This window comes from Pangasianodon hypophthalmus, chromosome 4 (genome assembly GCF_027358585.1).
Source record: "Pangasianodon hypophthalmus isolate fPanHyp1 chromosome 4, fPanHyp1.pri, whole genome shotgun sequence".
Taxonomy (NCBI): domain Eukaryota; kingdom Metazoa; phylum Chordata; class Actinopteri; order Siluriformes; family Pangasiidae; genus Pangasianodon; species Pangasianodon hypophthalmus.
Window position 1 is genome coordinate 17,184,016 of NC_069713.1, and position 21,017 is coordinate 17,205,032.

The 21,017-nt window shown below is 36.9% G+C and overlaps 2 protein-coding genes across 5 annotated transcripts; both read right to left on the reverse strand.

Moving 5' to 3' along the window:
- Positions 1 to 1,042: 1,042 nt before the first annotated feature.
- On the reverse strand, positions 1,043 to 7,698 carry zgc:103586. 3 transcript variants are annotated; one of them, XM_026936214.3, is made up of 7 exons: positions 7,366 to 7,698; positions 4,064 to 4,591; positions 3,734 to 3,936; positions 3,517 to 3,627; positions 3,179 to 3,290; positions 2,924 to 2,981; positions 1,043 to 2,804 (listed from the first exon to the last, which is right to left on the reverse strand). In XM_026936214.3, exons 3-7 carry the CDS (start codon positions 3,780 to 3,782, stop codon positions 2,685 to 2,687), a joined length of 450 nt encoding a protein of 149 aa, XP_026792015.2. In that variant the 5' UTR covers positions 3,783 to 3,936; positions 4,064 to 4,591; positions 7,366 to 7,698; the 3' UTR covers positions 1,043 to 2,684. The 3 variants fall into 3 exon arrangements, with proteins under 3 accessions (XP_026792015.2, XP_026792014.1, XP_026792013.1); XM_026936213.3 differs by lacking the exons at positions 3,734 to 3,936; positions 4,064 to 4,591; XM_026936212.3 differs by lacking the exons at positions 3,734 to 3,936; positions 4,064 to 4,591; positions 7,366 to 7,698 and having other exon boundaries at positions 3,517 to 3,640.
- Positions 7,699 to 10,011: 2,313 nt separating this feature from the next.
- Positions 10,012 to 16,596, reverse strand: LOC128318134 (transmembrane protein 272-like). Of its 2 annotated transcripts, none has more exons than XM_053233462.1 (5): positions 16,499 to 16,596; positions 12,484 to 12,554; positions 11,377 to 11,427; positions 11,030 to 11,221; positions 10,012 to 10,438 (listed from the first exon to the last, which is right to left on the reverse strand). In XM_053233462.1, exons 2-5 carry the CDS (start codon positions 12,530 to 12,532, stop codon positions 10,224 to 10,226), a joined length of 507 nt encoding a protein of 168 aa, XP_053089437.1. In that variant the 5' UTR covers positions 12,533 to 12,554; positions 16,499 to 16,596; the 3' UTR covers positions 10,012 to 10,223. The 2 variants fall into 2 exon arrangements, with proteins under 2 accessions (XP_053089437.1, XP_053089436.1); XM_053233461.1 differs by having other exon boundaries at positions 15,728 to 16,573.
- Positions 16,597 to 21,017: the final 4,421 nt, after the last annotated feature.

Below are 21,017 nucleotides of genomic sequence, written 5' to 3' on the forward strand. Positions count from 1 at the left end.
TTTGACCTATAATTTCCTCTCTGTAGCATATGGTGATCACAGGACCAAAGCATTCTTCTTCAAACCATTCTTCATTACCCTGTGCGCCCATTCTCAGTTCTTCCCCATGGAAAGAGGAAGATCGTGAAACTTGGTTTATTTTTTCTCATGGCACAGCAGGGGATGCAGGGCTTTACAGAGATATTCAACAGGGGTTAGAGTGGACCCGCCACAGCCTGCTTGATCCTGCCGTCTAAGCCCAGCTTCAAAGGCATGAAAAAATAAATAATAAAAACTAGAGTGGACTGGATTGGTCCTTAAAGAGGGTTGTTTTTCTGCCTTTTATGTTTTATGTCATTGTTAGGAAAAAAACCTCAAAGCTGCAGTATGGCTATATTTTCCTTGCAGGATATGCAGGATGCTAACAGCTTTCATTTGTATTTATGGCCGTGCATTTCTATATACACTGGAATTTACTACTTTATTGCTTGAAGTCCACATGAAATAGCGATGCCAAAATTACTTTTATTGCTGTGTTCCAAACAATATAGGTCATTTTAAAGTTAAAATAAGTTCAGAAATTGATGACATAAGCTACACACCCAATGTTGCTAAATTCCTTTTAATTTCTGTGCTTACTTGACAGTTTTTTTTTTGTGTCCAAATGGACATAAAACAAAAATTTTGAAGGAGGGCACTGCATTTTACAACTGCACACACCATATATTGTTCAGATACTTGAAAGTTGCAGAGTAGCAGAGAACTGCATACAAGTCTCAAGTATGTGTTGTAACAAAATATTTAGTAAATTACTTAGAAGCAGGCTTGTGTCCTTCAGGGTACCACATGTTCTGGTCTTGTAACCATTTAAAATAATGGCAACCATTATTTATTAATGTTACTAATATAACAGAATTTTGAACCTGGAAGCAAAAGCTGACATTTTCCAGTTTATGATAAGTTAAAATTAAGTCATGAAATTAAAAGATCATTTTAACACCTGTATTAGGTCAGGCTATAGAGCTATATTGTACCACTAGTGAAAGAAAACATAACACCATGATTGTATGATACATGTCTCAATTTATAAGTGTGTAGCACATGAGCACTTATCATTGAACTACTGTATTTAAATACAGAATGTGTGTAAACAACAAAGACTAGTAAAACAGTGTTAACAAACTGTGTGAGTGTGTGTACATAAGAGACGAGTAGGTCCTGCTGTGTCCTGTATTTGCTTAGGCCAAGAAAAAAAAACACTCTCGCTGCTTATTACTTATCATCTGCTCTCAGCTGCTCTGCCCTTTCTGAAATGCTCAGCCATGTTATTTCACCAATGTGAACACTGCCTTGTCAGCCGTTTTATTGTCACCTTTTGTCTTTTCCTTTTTATCTCTTCATGTCTTATATCTTATCAGCTCTTCAGTACTGCTCACTTCTAGCTTTGAGATGAGTGTAATTTTCTTGCTTTCAGTAGTACCTCATGGAAACAAAGTCTAGCTTGTAGTCTTTCCCTTTTACTTGTTTTTTTCCCCTCTCGTTCATTCTCTCTCACGCTTTTACCCCTCCCCGCTCTCTCCCTCTCTGCCTCTCACAGAGAACAATGTCAGAGTGTTTTTCCCGGGTGACAGAACTGAATGTTGTCCCCTCAATGTCGCAGAGGAGAATTTCAAACAGCCCCGTGGGGCACCAGGGGCACATGGATAAATCCCACACTTTCCTTCCTCTACACTGAGCACTTTCTTTTCAGTTTCACAAATTAAGGGGAAAAGGTTCTCTGAAAGATGATGAACACTCAAATGACTACAAAGCTGTTAAATATTTATGTATATAAATAAATATGTATTTTTAAATATCTATATTGAGGAAGAAAGAGCTGATTTAAATTTGAGACATGCTCTCTGAAGATTTTAGTTCAGTGGTGCTCTAACAATACATAAATTCTGCACCGCTTGTTCTTGTTGCGCCCTCTTGTGGTACATCTTTAGCTACATTCGTGATTCAGTATCAGCAAAGGCTAGATTTCATAACTTAAAATAAATTTAAAAAAAAAAAAAAGTTAATTGCTTATTGGTTAATTTAAGGGCTGATTGTTATTACTAAATGAACATTTTTATAGCTCTAACTTGAGAATGATGATACCTGAGGATATGAAAAATTGAGGGTATGGAATATCAGAAGTCGTCCTACATGACCCCAAAAAAACAAAAATGCAAGTGTTTGATTTGCAACATCACAAAAGGTTTGAGTAGGGATGTAGAGTTAAAGGTTGTGCAGTACTCTTTTTTCCCCCAATCTTGCTCACTACTTCAGAAAGCTTGATCAATCCTTTCTGGTTCCACAGTTATTTTTTACACACTTATTTTTGTTTGTTCCTGCCCTCGATATTTTCTAATATTTTCTAAGTTTATTCCCCCAAATATAAATAAATTAGTCATTTAACAGTGACCTTAACCAGAATAATGCATTTCCGGAAGATAGTAATGCAATGCACAAGTGCACTGCACAGTGCCACAGAAACAATCTGCTGCATCCAGAACACTCCCTGGCCTTTCTTCGTCCTGCGAGGTTCAGATCTGACCACCAACTCCCACCTGAATGGGAGTAAAAAAACCACCTGATCCTGCCACTTTTTAGCAGTCCCAATGTACACTTCTAATTCAAAGTAAGAAGAACAAAACAGACTGTCCTAAAAAGCTATTGTTTTAATTGCCATCTTCTGCCAGGTGAGCTGGGCTGAATGCTAAAGGCAGCAGCTCTCTCAGACTTGTTTTCTTATAGGCCCCATCAGGCTTTGTCAGATAAATGTCCCACTCTGTACCAAACTGAGAGGAAGAGAGATGAATAAACACAATAAGTGATATGCTAGATTAGAGCAAAAACCTAATGTTTATTGCAGTAATTTCCACATGCACACTCAAATATATGAAAAAGTAGACCTTACCTCCATTAACACCTGTCGACAGGCCCCACAGGGTCCCACAAAACTATCTTTAATATCACTGAGGGAAAGCAAAAGCAAATGTTAATAATGTCAACATAAGCATTTAATAAATCAACTTGCTCTCAAGGGTACACGTGACATCTGACTATACCAGTCCCTTTCCCCCAGATAAATATGCTTCCCTCAACCTACTTGCCAAGAAGTAATGCATAACACTGGCTCAGTCTGTATAGTGTTGAAAAGCATGAGCCTTACCATGTGACTGCTATAGCTGTAAAACTTCTGTGGCCCTCAGCTACAGCTCTCTGTATGGCTGTTCGCTCTGCACAAACTGTAAGGCCGTAAGAAGCATTCTCTACGTTGCAACCTGATATACACACATACACACAATGCATGTCAGAGTAGGTCCTGACAGCTGATAAATCATGATTATGATTTTGGCCTATATAAAGCATTGACAGTTCCAGTCCTGGAAGTCAGTAGTACGGCATGCTTCAGTTTTCCCCTATTAGTATTCATCATGTTCAGTGTATAAAATTTGATAATTACAGTCCAGAACTGAAAGTTGCCAACCATAACCCATTCATGTGTACCTGTGATTATGGCACCTCCTGATGTCAAAATAGCAGCACCAACCGGGAACTGGCTATAGGGACAATAAGCCATGTCTCGTGCCTGCAAGCATTTTGCCACCAGTTCTGCAACTTGATGAGACATGAACATTGTTGTCAACAAAATTGCTTAAATAAATATAGTTAAATTAGTTAAACAAAGTTAAATAGATCACTGCGCTGACATAAAACCACCTGCCTAATATTGTGTAGGTCTCCCTTGTGCCTCCAAAACAGCTCTGACCCATCGAGGCATGGACTCCACAAGACCTCTGAAGGTGTGCTGTAGCATTTGGCACCAAGACGTTAGCAACAGATCCTTTAAGTCTTGTAAGTTGCGAGGTGGGGCCTCCATGTTATTGGACTTGTTTGTCCAACACATCCCACAGTTCGGATTGAGAGCTGGGGAAATTGGAAGCCAAGTCAACACCTTGAACTCTGTCATGTTCCTCAAACTATTCCTGAACAATTTTGCAGTGTGGCAGGGCACATTATCCTGCTGTAAGAGGCTGCTGCCATTAGGGAATACCGTTGCCATGAAGGGGTGTACTTGGTCTGCAACAATGTTTAGGTAGGTGGTACGTGTCAAAGTAGCAGACACATAAATGCCAGGACCCAAGGTTTCCCAGCAGAACATTGCCCAGGGCATCACACTGCCTCTGCCAGCTTGCCTTCTTCCCGTACTGCATCCTGGTGCCATCTCTTCCCCAGGTAAGCATGCACATGGCCGTCCACATGATGTAAAAAAAAAAAAAAAAGTGATTCATCAGACCAGGCCACCTTCTTTCACTGCTCTATGGTCCAGTTCTGATGCTCACGTGCCCATTGTAGGCGCATCTGGTGGTGGACGGAGGTCAGCATGGGCACAATGACCAGTCTGCAGCTACGATACATTGTGTGTTCTCAGTCATCCCAGTCATCTAGCCATCACAATTTGGCCTTTGTCAAAGTTGCTCAGATCCTTACGCTTGCCCATTTTTCCTGCTTCCAATACATCAACATTGAGAACTGACTGTTCACTTGCTGTCTAATGTATCCCACCCCTTGACAGGTGCCACTGTAATGAAATAATCAATGTTATTCACTTCACCTGTCAGTGTTTTTAATGTTATGGCTGATCAGTGTAAGTAAATAAGCCTGACAAATTTACAAGTTAAAGTATACCATATTGCTTACTCCTGTTCCATGTCCTCATTGAATATCAATTACTTTGTTCTCAAATATTTACCACTTGAACACAGTGCTGAGCAGGGATGCATTTTATCAACTTTTTTTTTTTTTTTTTTGCTACAGCTACTGGATTTCTATCTGTGTCAGAGAACTAATTTTCTTAATTAGTTCTTGAGAAATTTAAACAGAATATACACTCACCAAGCACTTTATTAGGAACACCTGTACACCTACTCATTTATGCAATTATCTAATCAGCCAATCATATGGCAGCAGTGCAATGCATAAAATCATGCAGATACGGGCCAGCAGCTTCGGGTAATGTTCACATCAACCATCACAATGAGGAAAAAATGTGATCTTAGTGATTTTGACCGTGGTATGATTGTTGTTGCCAGATGAGCTGGTTTGAGTATTTCTCTACTGATCTCCTGGGATTTTCACACACAACAGTCTCTAGAGTTTACTCAGAATGGTGCAATAAATAAAAAACACCCAGTGAGCGAAGACTCAAAAAACGTAGCCTGGTCTGATGAATTTTGATTTCTGCTGATGTAGTTTTTTGAAACGCCAGATGGTGTGACTTGGACACATCATCAGTGATGAACCCATGGTCATAGGATGTTTTGGGTCTTAGATCATCAGATACCCTCACCTGGGTGACCCAGTCGGGGGTGATCAGTCCTGGCTTATGTCCAAGTGGCGCGCTACACCATGGATCACCCCTCTTGATCTACAGCCAACTTGATGCTTTTTCTACAGCTTTGATGCTCTTTCCTGTAACCCTCTGATGCCAAGGAGACTGAGTGTCCAATGTAGAGACTGGACTGCGAAGCCCCTGAAGCCCACCTCAATGGGCTTACAGTGGACCTTCCACCCATGCCTTCAAGATTCCTCTACCAGTTCAAGATATTTGGCTTTCTTACGCTCATGGGGACACTGTTCCCAGGGGACAGTGAGCTCCAACATAACTCACTGTAGGGTCAGATGTAGGATCAGAATTTGGTGTTCTTCAATGGCCTTCCAAGTCACTGGATCTGAATCTAAAACAACACGTTTGGGATGTGGTACAACGGGAGAGTCACAGCATGAAAGTGCACCTGAAAAATCTGCAGGAATTGCATGATGCAGTCATGTCAACATGGACCAGAATCTCAAAGTAATGTTTACAACATCTTGTGGAAACCATGCCATGAAGAATTGAGGCAGTTTTGAGAGCAAATGGAGGCCCTACCCAGTATTAGTATAGTGTTCCTAATAAAATGTTTGGTGAGTGTATAAATCTTTGTACTGTTTGCACTTGTCTCACGCTGTCATGTATCTGCATTTTATGTAGTCCTGTGTACTTGTGCCACTGTATTGTTATGTGCTGCATCAGGGTCCTGGGGAAACGACATTTCGTTCTATATGCCATGTCAGTTTTAAGTCAAGTGTTTTTTTTTGTTTTTCTTTTTAAATTTATCATTCCTTTATATAGCTTGTATACATTCGAATGAAAGATCGTTTCCCCAGGACCATGATGCAGCACATAATACAATGGCATATAATATATAAGACTGACATTGAATATAGAAGATATAATGTAGGATATAATATATACTAGATGTGGATTCCTCTTCAGTAAGAGCTTTATCCTCTTCAGGTTCAAACTGGATCTGGAGCCTAATCCCGGGAACACTGGGCATGAGGCAGGAATACATTCTGAATGGGTTGCCAGTCCATCACAATGCACTCATTCACACCTAGCACAGGTGCATAGCCATTTAGCATAGCCAGTCCACTTACAGGCAATTTTTTTTAGAGGTGTGAGGAAATTCTGAGGACCCAGAGGAAACCCACACTGACACATGGAGAACTGTCTCCATACAGACAGTAACCCGAGCTCAAGACTGTACCGGGGGCCATAAAGTTATGTGGTGGCAATGTGCCATATATATACTGTATGACACTGTTTTATTTTGTCCCTGGTCATAACATCATGTCCAAAAACACTACCCTGTATCCGAGTAAAGAATTTTATTGTTTGTATGGAACAGGAAGTATGGCGCCATTTTAGATACAATTTATGTTTATTCACATAAATAATGTTAAGCCACAGCATTCCACAACAAGATAAACAGAAACGGTTTAGATTTTTTGTATTATTTTTGTACCCATTCACAAAATCCTACAGTTGAGTCTTTAGCTCTAGTAAGCCTACCTTAAGACAATGTTTCCTCCTACTGGACACATTTTGAACTACACTAGTGCTAACAACTTTCCAACAGAAAACACCAAAGTAGCATTTATTTGAATCCTGCAAAATGGCAGGCTATTTGGGGCCAAGGGTCACCTCCAAAACCACCTGTTTATGCTTTTCCTTTTTTTTTTTTTTTGGTAGGATACAGCCCACTGTAACTAATAGTCCTGACAGCTGAACAGCTCACAGCAAGGTTTTGCTCTTGTACGGTGTGAATTGTATTGAATTGAAATCTCACCACGGAGAACACAAGCTAAAACCTCCACTAGATAAGATTTAACCTACATTATATTTAATCTGGGCAAAACCAAAGCCTGTGTTAGCGAAACAGCAGACTCTGATGATCATCCGGGGATATATAGGCCCGAGGCATGTGCAAGTAATAAACATTCGCTTCTTTTTAACATTTAATTTGTACTTACCAGCCATGGCGTCTAAAAGAGCAGGGACGCGTTATACATGAGAACTTGTAAAGACCTAAAAGAGCCCTGCATAACTTCCTAAAGTCAACACTCGCATGTTTGTGTAAGCTCTTAAACGGTGATGTTCGATTCCTACTCGCCATTGGCTGGACACGGATTACGTCATTGTTAAGCGCGCCTATTGGACCAATGGGCGGTGTCTCAGCTGGGAGAGTTATAATATTCTAGAACCTGAAGACAATTATATATAAAACAAAATGGAGATAGTGGACGTGTCAGTAATACAAAAGTTAGAAAAGTTTGGACAAATATTACAAAATTTAAATGCTAGCAAAACCATGATATTATCCAAATATAGTTCTAATACACTCGTACAAAACATAACATATACAGCAAGGAACAAAAAAAAACACACACAAAAAGCCCAGGATATTTAACCAAAAGGCAAACAGGTAAAGAGTCCTCTGACAGTAGTGTCCCACAGCTGTGGAGTTATAGCTTGGAGGATATATGGAGTAAATCCAGACTGTTCCTGAAAAGCAAAACATTGGCAGATTGAGGACCACTGAGTGAACTGCTGATTATGGAAACATCTGTCTGAGTCATTTGCATTTAACACTGACCAAATACTTGACCATGCTTACTAAACTTTTAATGTTCTTTCATCAAAATTGTACAGGGTTTGCAGCTGTGAAGTGTCTTATAAGGGTATACCAAGATTCAATAACTCTTAATTTTCCACTACAACGGTTTCTTTACCCTCGTATTTCATTTCTCTTTCTCAGACCATATCTTACCTGTAAGAAACCAGGCGATGCTGAAAACACTAATGCATATAATACTTAGAATGCAGATCTGACACCAGAATCCTTCATGCAGCGTGTTCGTCCAGTAGGCCAACATCAATAAAATGATCCCACACCCACCAATAATAATCAGATATATAGGAATGTAGGGCTGAATGGGGCATTCACTGAAATGAATGGCTCCTAAAGAAATCATGGGACAGAGCACACTTTCATGACACTGGTAATATAACACTTAAAAACACAATGCTACAAATAGCCATGTTTATTGTTTGCATCAATATAACCCCATGGTATAAAAACAAATCTTATGAAATTATAAATTAACTGATATTATAAATTAACAGCCAAGAACTTGTGGATTTGAGAATACAATAATTTTAGAACTGCTGTTTACCTAATCCCACAGCTGTTACCAGAAGCATCCAAGCAATTAGATTCAGCAGCACTAAAAAGTAAAACAGCCAACACAAATAGTTATAAATAACACACAGCCTAACTGCTCTCAAACCCTCTATGTATTTAATTAGCATAACTCTTACCAGTAAATGATTTACAAACAGAGGTTCTTTCTTCTGTTTCCATCTTCAGTGATTGTTCACTGAAAGCTAATGTCCAGTATGAAAGATAATAAAACTTTTCTGAAAGAAGGTAATATGACAACCAAGAACTTATGTAGTTTTACTGTGTAAAACCTGGAAGTTAATCTTTTTTTTTTGCAGCAGCAGCAGCTATATCCTGCGTAAACACTTTGACACATCTTCCTTCCTGAGTTTAGTAGTTGGGCAACTTGTCTTTACAGCATACCAGAATATTTTTTAACCATTTGGAGCCCACTTGATAGTGTAGTGTATGCATATTATCCCTGTAAAACATTTATCTTTAATTATAACAGTTAGTTCTTTATGGATGATGTAAATTATTAAAAACTTTGTTCACACTTTTTAGCATACTTGTCTACTTTTTAGCATACTTACCAAGTTCATACTTATCATAGAACATTTTACACTTCCCTTCTATATCTGATATCACACCCTGGCTGAAATCTTTGTCTGTTTAATAGAAATAGACCTGTTGAAAAACTCAAATTTTAATCAAATTATGAAAAATCGTACATGGAAAAATATCAGATGATCAACTGTGTGGTTTATTTAGATAAACTTTGATATGGTTTCATAGCTCTGTTCTGCACCACAGCAACAGCATATGTTCAGTTATGATGCAAGTAAAAACAGTTAATGAAAAGAGGAACCATATTTTGTTAGACTTTCACTATTGACTCATATTTTGATTCATGTAAAATGAACTTTCATTGACTTATGAGTCAGGCAATTATAGTAGTTCTTAAGACCGCAGGAGATTATTGTATACTGATAAAGCGATGTAGTTTGTAATCCCTGTAGTGACCAACATCTTTGTGAAACATGAACATATTATATAATGTTTCTCAAGAAACAGAGTCTTATAAAATCACTGATTAAACAGAAGCAAGTACAGTTTACATGACTTGGGTTTAGGCAGAAACACTACTACACTTATTCTCTGTAGCCCTGAATAAGCAATTTTGAATAGGCATCACAAACAAAATAAAGTATAACACAGTGTTAAACCAAAGGACAGAAAAAAGTAAATGATGACTAGTCTTCCAGTAACTAGTGACCCATAATATCACACAACCTGCAAACAGAAATATACAGTATACAGAAATATACCTGATGATGATTAAGTGCAGAATAGAACATATGCCTAGTTTCCCTGAGCTTAAAGTACTACGCTCAGGTTCTGAGTCATTACACATTCAACTGCAGACATCCTACAGTAGACCTAGTACAGAACTTTGTAAATCTCTTTGTTTAATTACATTAAGCACAACTGTAGTGTACTATAGTCTGTATTATCCCTCTGCCCTGATCCCTCTGTAATGTACTTTAAAATACATACATACGACCATTTAAACATTTACATGTAATTTTTATAACATCTGTGATTATAAAAGTAAAAACGTCCTGCTGGTGCATTACCCAAATGACTTTCTCTTCATTTACAGCATTTTCAGGAAACGGTCCTTATGTGACACTGCTTTTGAGCTCTTTTGTTACAGAATTTCTGGAGCCAGCTGCAGCAGAGTACGAGCAGTGCTATCAGAATGGCAAGGTATATAGCATTTGTAATCCAGAAAGCAAACTTATAGACGGTCCTCTCACAGTATTCAGCAGACAGCCGAAAGTCGTAGTTTGGTTCATATGCCATGTATACAAAAATGCTACCTGGAATAGAAGGTGCACAAATTCAATTATAAACATATACAGTTTATATAAAATAGTGAATTATGTGAAAGAAGTATAAAATATCCACATTCTTATCCAAATTCACTCTTTCTATACATTTCTATGTTTTCAATCAAATATCTTCAATTTTTTTTTTATACAGAGAAAAGGACTCTTATGTTGACATTTTGGAAAGTACTGTATGTCGACATTTTTGAAAGCCAGTATTGCTAGCTAGACTTCTCAAATTGAGTAAATTTCCTTATTAGTTATTTGATTATTTATTGATTTATACTTGCATATTTACAACATTGGTGTTGAATTTTGGATTTTTGGTGGTATCTGTTCACTCTCTTCTACACTATCACTTTGTAACCTCCAATGCTTCCACTGCACATTTATCAGGTTGCTTGTCACAGTCTGCCTCTTATATGACCATATGCCTCCCCAAAATCCTTCCAAAGCTCTTTTTCCCTGATTCTGTTTGTCATTTAGCTGTCCTTTAGATTTTGTCTTATTTTAACCTTATTTTTTAATCCTCACTTCTTCAGCATCACCTCTCTGTATCTCCTGGCTTACTTTCACTCTTACCTGTCAAGAGCCAGATCGGACAAAAAATGAGAAGCAACATTTTAAGAATCTGGCACAGCAGAAAGGGTTGGCCATTTGATTGGCTGCAATAAAGAAAGGGGAGGATCTGGATCATCAGACAGACAATTCCTCCTACTAGCAGGTAGACAGGAACCATGGGCTGCTTTGGGCAGTCGTAAATGTGTTTTGCTCCTTTAAGAGAAAATGTGACATAAACAGTCAACAACCATTCAAAAGAAGCATATCTGATAACAACTGGATGAAAATGAATTGGGTTCTGTCCAGATTTAATTGGTTATTTTAATGGAAACATGATGTTAACATGAGCTCGGGTTAAACTCCCTCACCTAGGCCAATGATGACAATTGGTAAAAGACTCAGAAGAATCCTTATTCTTCCTGGAAGATATAGCAGAGAAAGATTAGTTTAAAAATTGTCTTCTGATTTATGGAGGCACTTGTTCATTCTTTGTACAAATACACTTTTATAATGGCTTTGCTACAGCTCATGTGTGAGGTAACACAGACAGTAAAGTACAGTAGATGACTTGATATTAGTCACAGGCAAGTGCATCTTCACAGCCAAAGTTTCAAAGTAAAGTTTACTGTCAGTTTACTGAATTTTATTTGAATTTTTTTAAAGAATTTTTCTGCTTCAGCATAGTCCCCTTTATTAAATCCCTTTAGTAAAAATAATAACAGTTTCAAAGGTCCAGTTGAGGATTTTCCATTATAAAGGCTGTAGTATATCAACGCTATAAGACATGGTGCTGTTTCATTTCATAGAGAACCATTCTGGCCAATTGTTTCACATGTTCTCATCAGGACATAATCATTACAACACCAAGCTCCCATGAGGGACCCTAGAAACAGGAAGATTATTCATATAAACCCTGCAAAACTTCAGTTCTTCTTTAGAACGTTGAGAATTATAACCCCAATGTGATAAAGTGTTTTGATATGAATTTGTTTCACCTTGCTTAATGTAATTGACCTTATTCAATGGGGAACAGAAAAAAGACATGGGTTTGCTTTTCTGATTCATGAATCATCCAGAAGTTTATGAACCATCTTTTTAAAGTTTTCTTTGTTGCATTTACACTATATCCAAAAGTCTTTGTTCACTACCAAGAACCATTTTAATTTCTTTTGTTTTAAAACTTAGGATAACATTTTATAAAGAGAAGTCATTTTTAGATCTGTCATTGTATGAAATTATAACTGAATATAACCTGAATAAAACAGTTCTGTGAGAAATTTGTTATACTGAGTGATAAAGAAATGATATAAGTTTGTTGTGATTATTGTGACTCATTGATCTCATCACAAATGTTATTTCAAACATGCTTATAATTTTCACTAGAAACTTCAGTTCAAACCTATATTAACAATTGTTTTAAAGGCATAGCTCTAAATTTCAAAAAGAACAAAATTGTTAAAAGATTCAGCATATACCTGTGAAGATGGAGCTAAAGACAAATATTATGTCAGAGACAAACACCATGTTGATCAGAAGTCTGATTTTTCTAAACAAAAAAAAAAAACAGAAAAAAAATTAAAAGTCATACTATATTCATTAGCCAACAACCTTAGGAAGGATTAGTTCTAGTTAAACAAATTCAGTCTTAGTTCAGTCTTAACCATCATGAGCATTTTAAATTTTAAATTTTAAATAATGTCAGTTCCTAAAAATTACAATTTCACTGACCTGTGAGAACAGAAAATTGTCAGCCTACATGTAACAAAGGCACACCTGAGCTAGCACCAAGTATGTGGTGGATAATGCAAACAGATGTCAATTATGACGCCCTGTTGTGCAGTTCAAAAAATGTGTCTCTTTACTCAATATTTTGTTTTTTTGACAATGATGATGTGATTTTATAATTATTGCTATTATTTATGAGTTCTTTTATGCTAACAGTAGAACAGTAGAACAATATTTACAGTTTACATACTCCTAGGCAGACAATATTCAATCTTATGTGTTCCATGCATTTCTTCTGGCAAGTCAATTAGGGCATTTACTTTTTCACATCAGAGGTAATTGTAAAACAATCAAGATTCAAGATTTTATTTGTCACATACACAGTTATATACAGTACAGAAATTGCAGTGAAATGAAAACCTGGGCTACTCTTCTTTCGACTGTGTATTTAAATAACTAAGCTAAAAAAACAGAAATTAATAAAAAAAGAAATAAGAAGAAATAAGACATAAGAAATATATGTACAGAAATCAATTAGAGACAGATTTTCTTTCAGCTTTAATTCAGTATATCAGCATTCCACTGGGTCTGTTTACATACACCGGGTTGACTGTCTATTTAAACAGTCTGGAAAATTGATGTAATGACTTTTAGAAGCTTCTGATTGGCCAATTGTCATAATTAGGAATTAATGTGAGTGAACCTGTGGCTATAAAAGGGTATATCTTTAGATACCCGTGCCTTTTTGCCCTTGATACCATGTGAAAATCCAAGCAACTCAGCCAAGACCTCAGAATAAAAACCTCCAAATGTATGCAAATGTAAAAAAACTTTGGTCCAGAAAGTTCAGCTGAACAAGTAACAGATAAAGGAGCTAAAGGCATGAGATACCAAGGTATGTACATCCAATATTACGTCCTATGTCACCAAGGCCTGAGATCCTGTCGTCCAAGGAAGAAGCCCCTACTCCAAGACCGGCATAAAAAAAGCCAGACTGGAATTTGCAGGTGATCCCCTGCTTTTTTTTTTTGGTCAGATGAAACAAAAATGTTTGGCCATAACGATCAGCTCTATGTATGGAGGAAAATGTGTTCCTCCATACACAGAGCTGAAGAACACCATGGGGGTGGCAGCAGCATATTGTGGGGTTGTTTAGCTGGAAAAGGAAAAGGTGCACTTCAGAAAATAGATGGGCATCATGAGGAAGGAGGACTATCTATAAATACTGAAGCAGTACCTCAAGATATCAGCCAGAAAGTTAAAACATGGTGACAACTGGATTTTCCAACAGGACAGTGATATTAAGCATACCTTGAAAATTGCAACAAAATGGCCTAAAGACTAAGTGAAAGTATTGGAGTGGCCATCCCAAAGCCCTGACCTGAATCCCATGCAAAATTTGTGGATTGAACTGAAAAAACTTGTCTGAGCAAGGAGGCCCACAAACCTGGATTAGTTACACCAATTCTGTCAGGAGAAATGAGCAAAAATTCCAGCAAAATATTATGAGAAGCGTGTGGAAAGCTACACCAAGTTCAAGCAATGCCAAGAAAATACTAACAAAGTGTATGTAACATTTGGCCCACTGACAATCTGGTATAGTACAGTAAATAAAAGCTGAAATAAATCTGTCTCTTATTACTTTGAGATGAGTTCTTATGGAAATAAATTAGACCCTAGTTGACTTAACACGGGAAATGTATGGTAACATAAAATGTGTGGTGTTGTGAAAAATTGAGTTTTAAAGCCTACAAGTATGTAAACATTTGGCTTTAACTATAGATTGTAGATCCTGGAGCAACAGCATAGTGACGCAAGTTTTCCTCTTTTAATTCCACACTGCAAAAAGGTGGCTTTAAAATAAGATCATGACTATGAGTTTGAAGTAAATCAATTTTAATTTTTAAGTAAGTCTGTTTTATTTTCAGTAAATTTATATCTGTTAATCCCAATTGCAATCACAGCTCTTCCAATTTTGCTAATTTTATTTTATTGGAAATTGTCATGTTTAGTACTTGGTTTGCCACAGATGATAGACATCAAATAGACAGTGGGTTTTTGGCGAGTCTTTGTCAGGCCTGCAATACCGATGCAGATGCTGTATGGATTATCTGACTACACTCTATGCACGAAATATGATGCCCAAATAGCAATAACCTCATTAGTGCATTGCTGTATGTTTTAGTGAAGCCTATAACAGAGAATGTAATTATCTTCTGTCATTGTCACTGTTTCTTTAGTACAGACAAGATTAGATTAGATTAGATTAGATTAGATTAGAAAATAAAAACATTATTGTGTAGATATCAGGTGGCAGAGATGATTACAGGTGCAGGTAAAATTTATTAAAGTTCAGCAAACAATCCAAAATGTTAAGCAAAAGCAGGGTTAGAAACAGGCAGGGGTTCAGGTGATCAGCAAACAACATGAACAGGGCAATTTCAAACTTGTGAAAACCAAGAACAAACAGTCATAAACTAGAAGCGCATGCCCAATAAACACAGGCTTGGTAAGCCAGGCAATGATGCACTGAGCATTACTTCACACTGCTGTGGAGTTTTGTGTGTGTTTATATAGTGTGGTGATTGAGTTCAGGTGTGTGTGATTAATAATCAGGTGACTGTGAACGCGAGAGTGCTAGTGAGTGCTGGGAGTTCATGGTGCCCATGTTTGCAGGTGCAAAGTGTTCTTGGAACTGGAGCACTGACATGACAGCAGACCACTTTAAAACTACAGTATGTATGTATGTATATACGTATGTATTTTTTCCCCTTAAAAATAAAAAAAAAAAAAAATTTCTAACCGTGTATTGACCTACCATCCACAGCCATGGTATAAATCTGCACAGTGAAGGAAGAGCACAACACAGCCCTTGTTATGAAAAGTTCTTCCACAAGTAGCTACAATAGCATTTCTCTTCCAGAAAGGGTGAAAGTCCAAAATCTTACATCCAGCAGCTACAAGAATAGCTTGCCTTTTATTTAACATGCTTACCTTATCCTGGTAGCACCCTACCACTGGCAGAGTTGTTCCTTCTGTAGGATCAGAAGCTAGAGGGCTAACATTAGCTAGCTAAAAGTGAATGACATAGGATATATCTCAGCCAGAGCATGACGTGTGCATTCAAAAACTCAAGTCGAGCTGCCAATTCAAGTCTGACAACTCTGACTGTGAATTAATGAAAAGTATAATTACAGGATTTGCAGGGAAACACATGAACACAGGAATATCATATTTTAGAGAATATTTTTCCCTAACTCATTTTGTCCCAACAGGAAAAAAAATCCTGCATATTTTATGTTTAACAATAGGCGATCAGTAGTGCTTTATTTGTGTGATGAATGTTCAGTCATGAAATTCATAGCTTTATTAAGCAGCACAGGAGGAGGAAAAACTGCTTTATCCACATAGCAAAAGAATTAAGCCTGAAACAGGAAGTGTGAAGGTTTAGGTGTGAGTGGTATGTTGCTTTAATTCCATCTCCTTTATCTAATTTTGACAGAGGATTGGTTTGAAACTACTAACTACAGTAACAGATTACCTACAAAATAGAAACAGGATAGTAACATTAAATGATCTTGCCTTATGTTGGCTGTAAAAAATACACCTTATCATAAGTCATATTCTCTCAAAGGTGCATGCATCAACTTTGAATCTTTTTTGAATGACTGAAAAAGCAGCACTGTCTTCAAAATTAATTATGCAAATAATCATCCAGATATTTCTTCAACAGTTCAACATTTTAATATATTTGTCTATACTCACCATATGCTTTTCATTCAGATTGTATTGTTTGTGTCTTTTCTGTGTCTGTTTATTCCAGTCCTGTTGCTCGGCATATTGTGCTTTGGCTCTGAGTTTTGTTTTGTTTGGTTTTTTGTTTTTTTTGTTTTTTGCACAATAGGTGGAGTCTAAGGTGGACCTGTTTGATTTAGCAACCTAGTCAACCGGTTATTGAAAGGCTGTACACATCCAATTTAATTGCTGGATCATGTCAAGTAACATTGACAGAGGAATTCAGGAAATTAATGATTGTTTCTTTAAAGTTGACCAGTTTCATAGCTTATGAATCAATATTGTTTTTTGCCAGGTCCACAATGGTATGCAATAGTAAACAGATCCTGGCTTGTCTGCTAAATTTCTCTCAATTTTTGTGCTTCTATCAGTGCAAAGTTATGGACCTCAGACATAGCAAAATGTGCAAAACTGAACTCCGCTCACTAACAAACATTATAAAGGGCCTTTGGGTGAATTTCATCGAGGATTGAAACCAGTGGTGGCTCATCCATAGGGTCCCACCATTTATATCAGCTGTTCAACAAAGGTTCATCTTTATAGAGTCCTCAATCAATAATAAAACAATAAATAAAAAAAACAATAATAATAATCCTCAATAGAGGAAAAGACAGTGGAAAAGGTTTTATTACGAATTAAACCCCAAAAGACAACGGGGCCTGATGGAATAAAGGGGAAGGTGCTGAGAGAATGTGCAACACAGCTGAAGGGAGTGTTAACACAGCTTTTCCAGTTGTCGTTTGATTGTAATGTTGTACCTCAGGCCTGGAAAGAGAGTACCATTATTCCACTGCCAAAAAAGGCACATGCTAAGGATCTTATAGACTACAGACCAGTGGCTTTAACATCTGTGCTTTGTAAGTGCATGGAGAGAGTAGTTTGTCAACAACTCTCCCAAGAATTGACTGGGAAACTGGATCCTTTGCAGTTTGCTTACAGAGTTGGGCGTGGAGTTGAAGATGCCACCCTCACTCTGATGGATAAGGTTGGAAAATACTTGGATGCGGCAGATTGTTGTGTTAGGATTTTATTTATGGATTTGTCTTCCGCTTTTAATACTGTGAACATAAATATTCTTTTGAGGCAGCTGGAGGAGTTGCAGGTGCACCAAACCCTTATCTTATGGATTAACAGTTTTTTATGAGACTGTCCACAGCATGTATTGGTGAATGGCAATAAGTCGGAGAATGCGGTTTTAAACACTGGACTTCCACAGGGGTGTGTTTTATCACCAATTCTATTTTCTGTTTATACAAACGAAATGACCTGTGACAACGATAAATTGACATAAAATATGCAGATGATATGGCACTGGTGGGATGTGTAAAGGATATTCAGTCATTAGATACTAACCTCAATGTTGTTAATTTTATCACAGTTTGGACGGAGGAGAGTTCTTTGCAGCTTAATATTAGTAAAACTAAAGAAATGTGTTGTGGGGCGAACAATGTACGAGCACTTTGTGAACCTTTGTTAGTTAATGGAGAGGAAGTTGAACAGGTGGGATCATTTAAATATTTAGGTACAGAGATTGACTCCCAATTTTTATTTGATAAGCATTCAGATAATGTTTATAAAAAGGCTTACCAACGTTTAGGCCTATTGAGAAAACTGAGGAGTTTTAACATTGAAAAGGACATTTTGATGGTTGTATATAAATCACTTATCGAATCTGTTCTTACTTTTAATATTGTATCCTGGTTTAACTCTGTTTCTGTTAAAAGTAAAAACAAACTTTTAAGGATTATAAATGTGGCGAGTAAAATAATTGGTGAGAGACAAACAGCTCTCACTGATCTCTTTACTGTGGCATTAAAAAGGAAAGCCTCTCTTATTGTGGGAGACTCTTCTCATCCCCTGTACAGTTCTTTCCAGTTACTTCCCTCTGGCAGACGGTATAAAGTGCCTTTAGTGAAAAAGGCCAAGTATAAGAAGACCTTTATCAGAACTGCGATTGGTATTTTAAACAGGATCTTAAAATGAATTTTTTTATGTATTATTATAGTTGTGAAGTGATGTATGTAATGTAAATTGTTGTTGTGATGATCATTTGTATTGTTTGTGTGTTGAGCCTTTTGTCTAAAGACAATTTTCTACGCTATTTGGGATAGACAATAAAGCTTTTGAATTGAATTGAATCACTACTTCGTACATATTAAAGTCCATTGAAATACTAATTAAATCTTTTAATATTACACCCAGTGGTCAAAAATGGGAACTACAACAAGCGCTAAGAGATGACTATTGGGGCAGGAATCATGCTGCCCCGTGCCAGCTTTTCAGTGGATGAGGAAGAGCGGATAGGACTATTAATGGATTTGCCAGATTGGGCTCGTTTAACGATCCTCTGTGGCCACCAAGATCTTGTTTCTAGCAAATAAACAGAATTAAATCTAATAAACTGCAGACAGTGTTTCTATGATGTACAGAACCGTTTATATTGTAAGGTTTATTGCACAGATGGAAAGGGGGATTATGGAGTGGATAGTGGCTGTACATCAGAAATGTGTGTGCACTATAGTGACCTAGTTTTACAAGCAAAAAAAATAAAGACTGTAAAAAAAATAAAGAAAATAAAGAAGAGGAAAAATGTGCCTTCCTTCTCCATAGCTGATTTTTTGGGGCCTAGTTTGGAATCTTTTTGTGAATATTGAGATGTAGCTGGAAATTTTGCTGAAACCTGGCAACCCTGATTAATTACATTAGCTCTACCATGTGCATCTTGTTAGCGATGGGAAACACACCTCCTGTATCAAACACAGCTGAACAAAGGTACATCTAAGACTGCTCAAAACGAACAGCTAGACCATATGCTGGACAGGACTGTATGTAGTTAACTCTCCATTCAACTCTCACTCCTAGCTTTGCGGATGATCCATGTCCTTCAAAGATCTGACACAAAAAAGTTGAATGAGTGAACAAATCACAGTGTATAATAAAGCCCCAGTACATAAACATTTGTGGTTTTCTGTTCATGTTGTTCTTTAGAGCTAGACCTATCTGAAAATTCTAATATTTATCAGTAGACAATAGTTTATTACTTGTTTGTAGAAGTCTCTTTATTAATGTTATTTTTCATGCACTCTCATGTGGGCTGATCAAAACACTTCCCTGAGTCTTGGGGAAATTTACTGTGCCTCCTATAGCTAAATTCAATTCTATAACCTTCCTATATTGTCAAATATGTCTTTCTTTTCATGTTTTAAGTAAGTAATAAGATATTGATAAAAATATTTATTTTTCCCCCAAATGAAGTGATTGTACCAGCATGCACAAATAACGTTTTTGGTCTTGTAAGCCTAACTTTTCCTCTTCTCTGTTAACACAGTTGGGCTTGCAAGTCACGCTGTAATGTGGTAGGGTAACTCATGTCTTTCAAAATCCCCATCTAAAATATTCTTTTTATCACAGTTAAAGAAACATCTAATTTCCAACAAATGCAAAAACAGAAGGATCAGTATGAAATGTCATGTATAATGTCTTCTATATGCATCTGTTTCCCACATTACCCATCATGTCTCCCACAGTGGCAGCAGCAGTGACAGGCCCAGGTTGGACATTGGGAGATTTGGGAGAACTCTCGGTGGCCTGGCCTGTCTTATCTTGTGACTGATATAGCCTGCTCGCTTTTTTTCCACCTTCAATGCCACCACGAGTTATTTTTGTCCATATACTCAAACATGATTGGTTAATAAATAATGAACCTGGTAGTCTTGCAACGATATTGGTCAAACTGCCCAAGTCATTGCTTGAATTCAGAAAGTATAACAATGATAGTGGCATCTAATGGCTCTCGTGAACAAAAATTGCTCATATAATTGCACTAAACTGCTCAGTTTTAAATGACCAGCAAAACAAATGCTTGAGTTCTCTTAACTAAAATGAACAATAACTAAATGACCAAAATATCACTAAAACTATTATGTATTTTTGTAAAATGAATAAAACTAAATCTAAATTAATACTGAGATCAAGCTACATCTATGAATATTGATTTTTGTAATATAAGGAATATAATATAACAATATTATATTCAACACTCAGAGAGCAAATAGAAATAGCAAATAAATTTTCCTTTCTAAAGCAAACACCCACCCAAGCAATTCTATGTTAAAACTAGGTTTTTGATTAGATATTTGATAGATAAATGATAGATAAATAAATAAATAAATAAGATTTGAATTTTATGTAACATCCTCCTTCAGTAGGCTTGTTTGCAAATTGCACATGTAATGTATCTCTTACCTAGAGTCCAAGTCAGGTCTCAAGTCTTTACCCTAGAGGCCAAGTCATGGTTTTGAGTCTTTAAGCTTGAGCCTTGAAGTCAAGTCCGAAGTCAACAGAATCTACATGAAGAGTGTACGAGATCTTTAACTGTATATCAACTGTTTTGTTCACAGTAAAAGGAAAAAACACAATAAATTGACTAACAGTTGACTTCAACTTAGATTCAATAATTGAACAACTAAGATTGAATATTTTTGCCTAG

Coding starts and splice junctions, on each gene's coding strand:
- zgc:103586 (XM_026936214.3), bottom strand. CDS start 3,782: ATGGGTCAGAGCTGTTTTGGAGGCACAAGGGAGACCTACACAATATTA. Junction 3,291..3,516: donor AGGAGGTGCCATAATCACAG/GTACACATGAAT, acceptor TGTGTATATCAG/GTTGCAACGTAGAGAATGCT. Junction 2,805..2,923: donor GTCGACAGGTGTTAATGGAG/GTAAGGTCTACT, acceptor TCTTCCTCTCAG/TTTGGTACAGAGTGGGACAT.
- LOC128318134 (XM_053233462.1), bottom strand. CDS start 12,532: ATGGTGTTTGTCTCTGACATAATATTTGTCTTTAGCTCCATCTTCACA. Junction 11,222..11,376: donor AATTGTCATCATTGGCCTAG/GTGAGGGAGTTT, acceptor TTTCTCTTAAAG/GAGCAAAACACATTTACGAC. Junction 10,439..11,029: donor TCCGATCTGGCTCTTGACAG/GTAAGAGTGAAA, acceptor CTTCTATTCCAG/GTAGCATTTTTGTATACATG.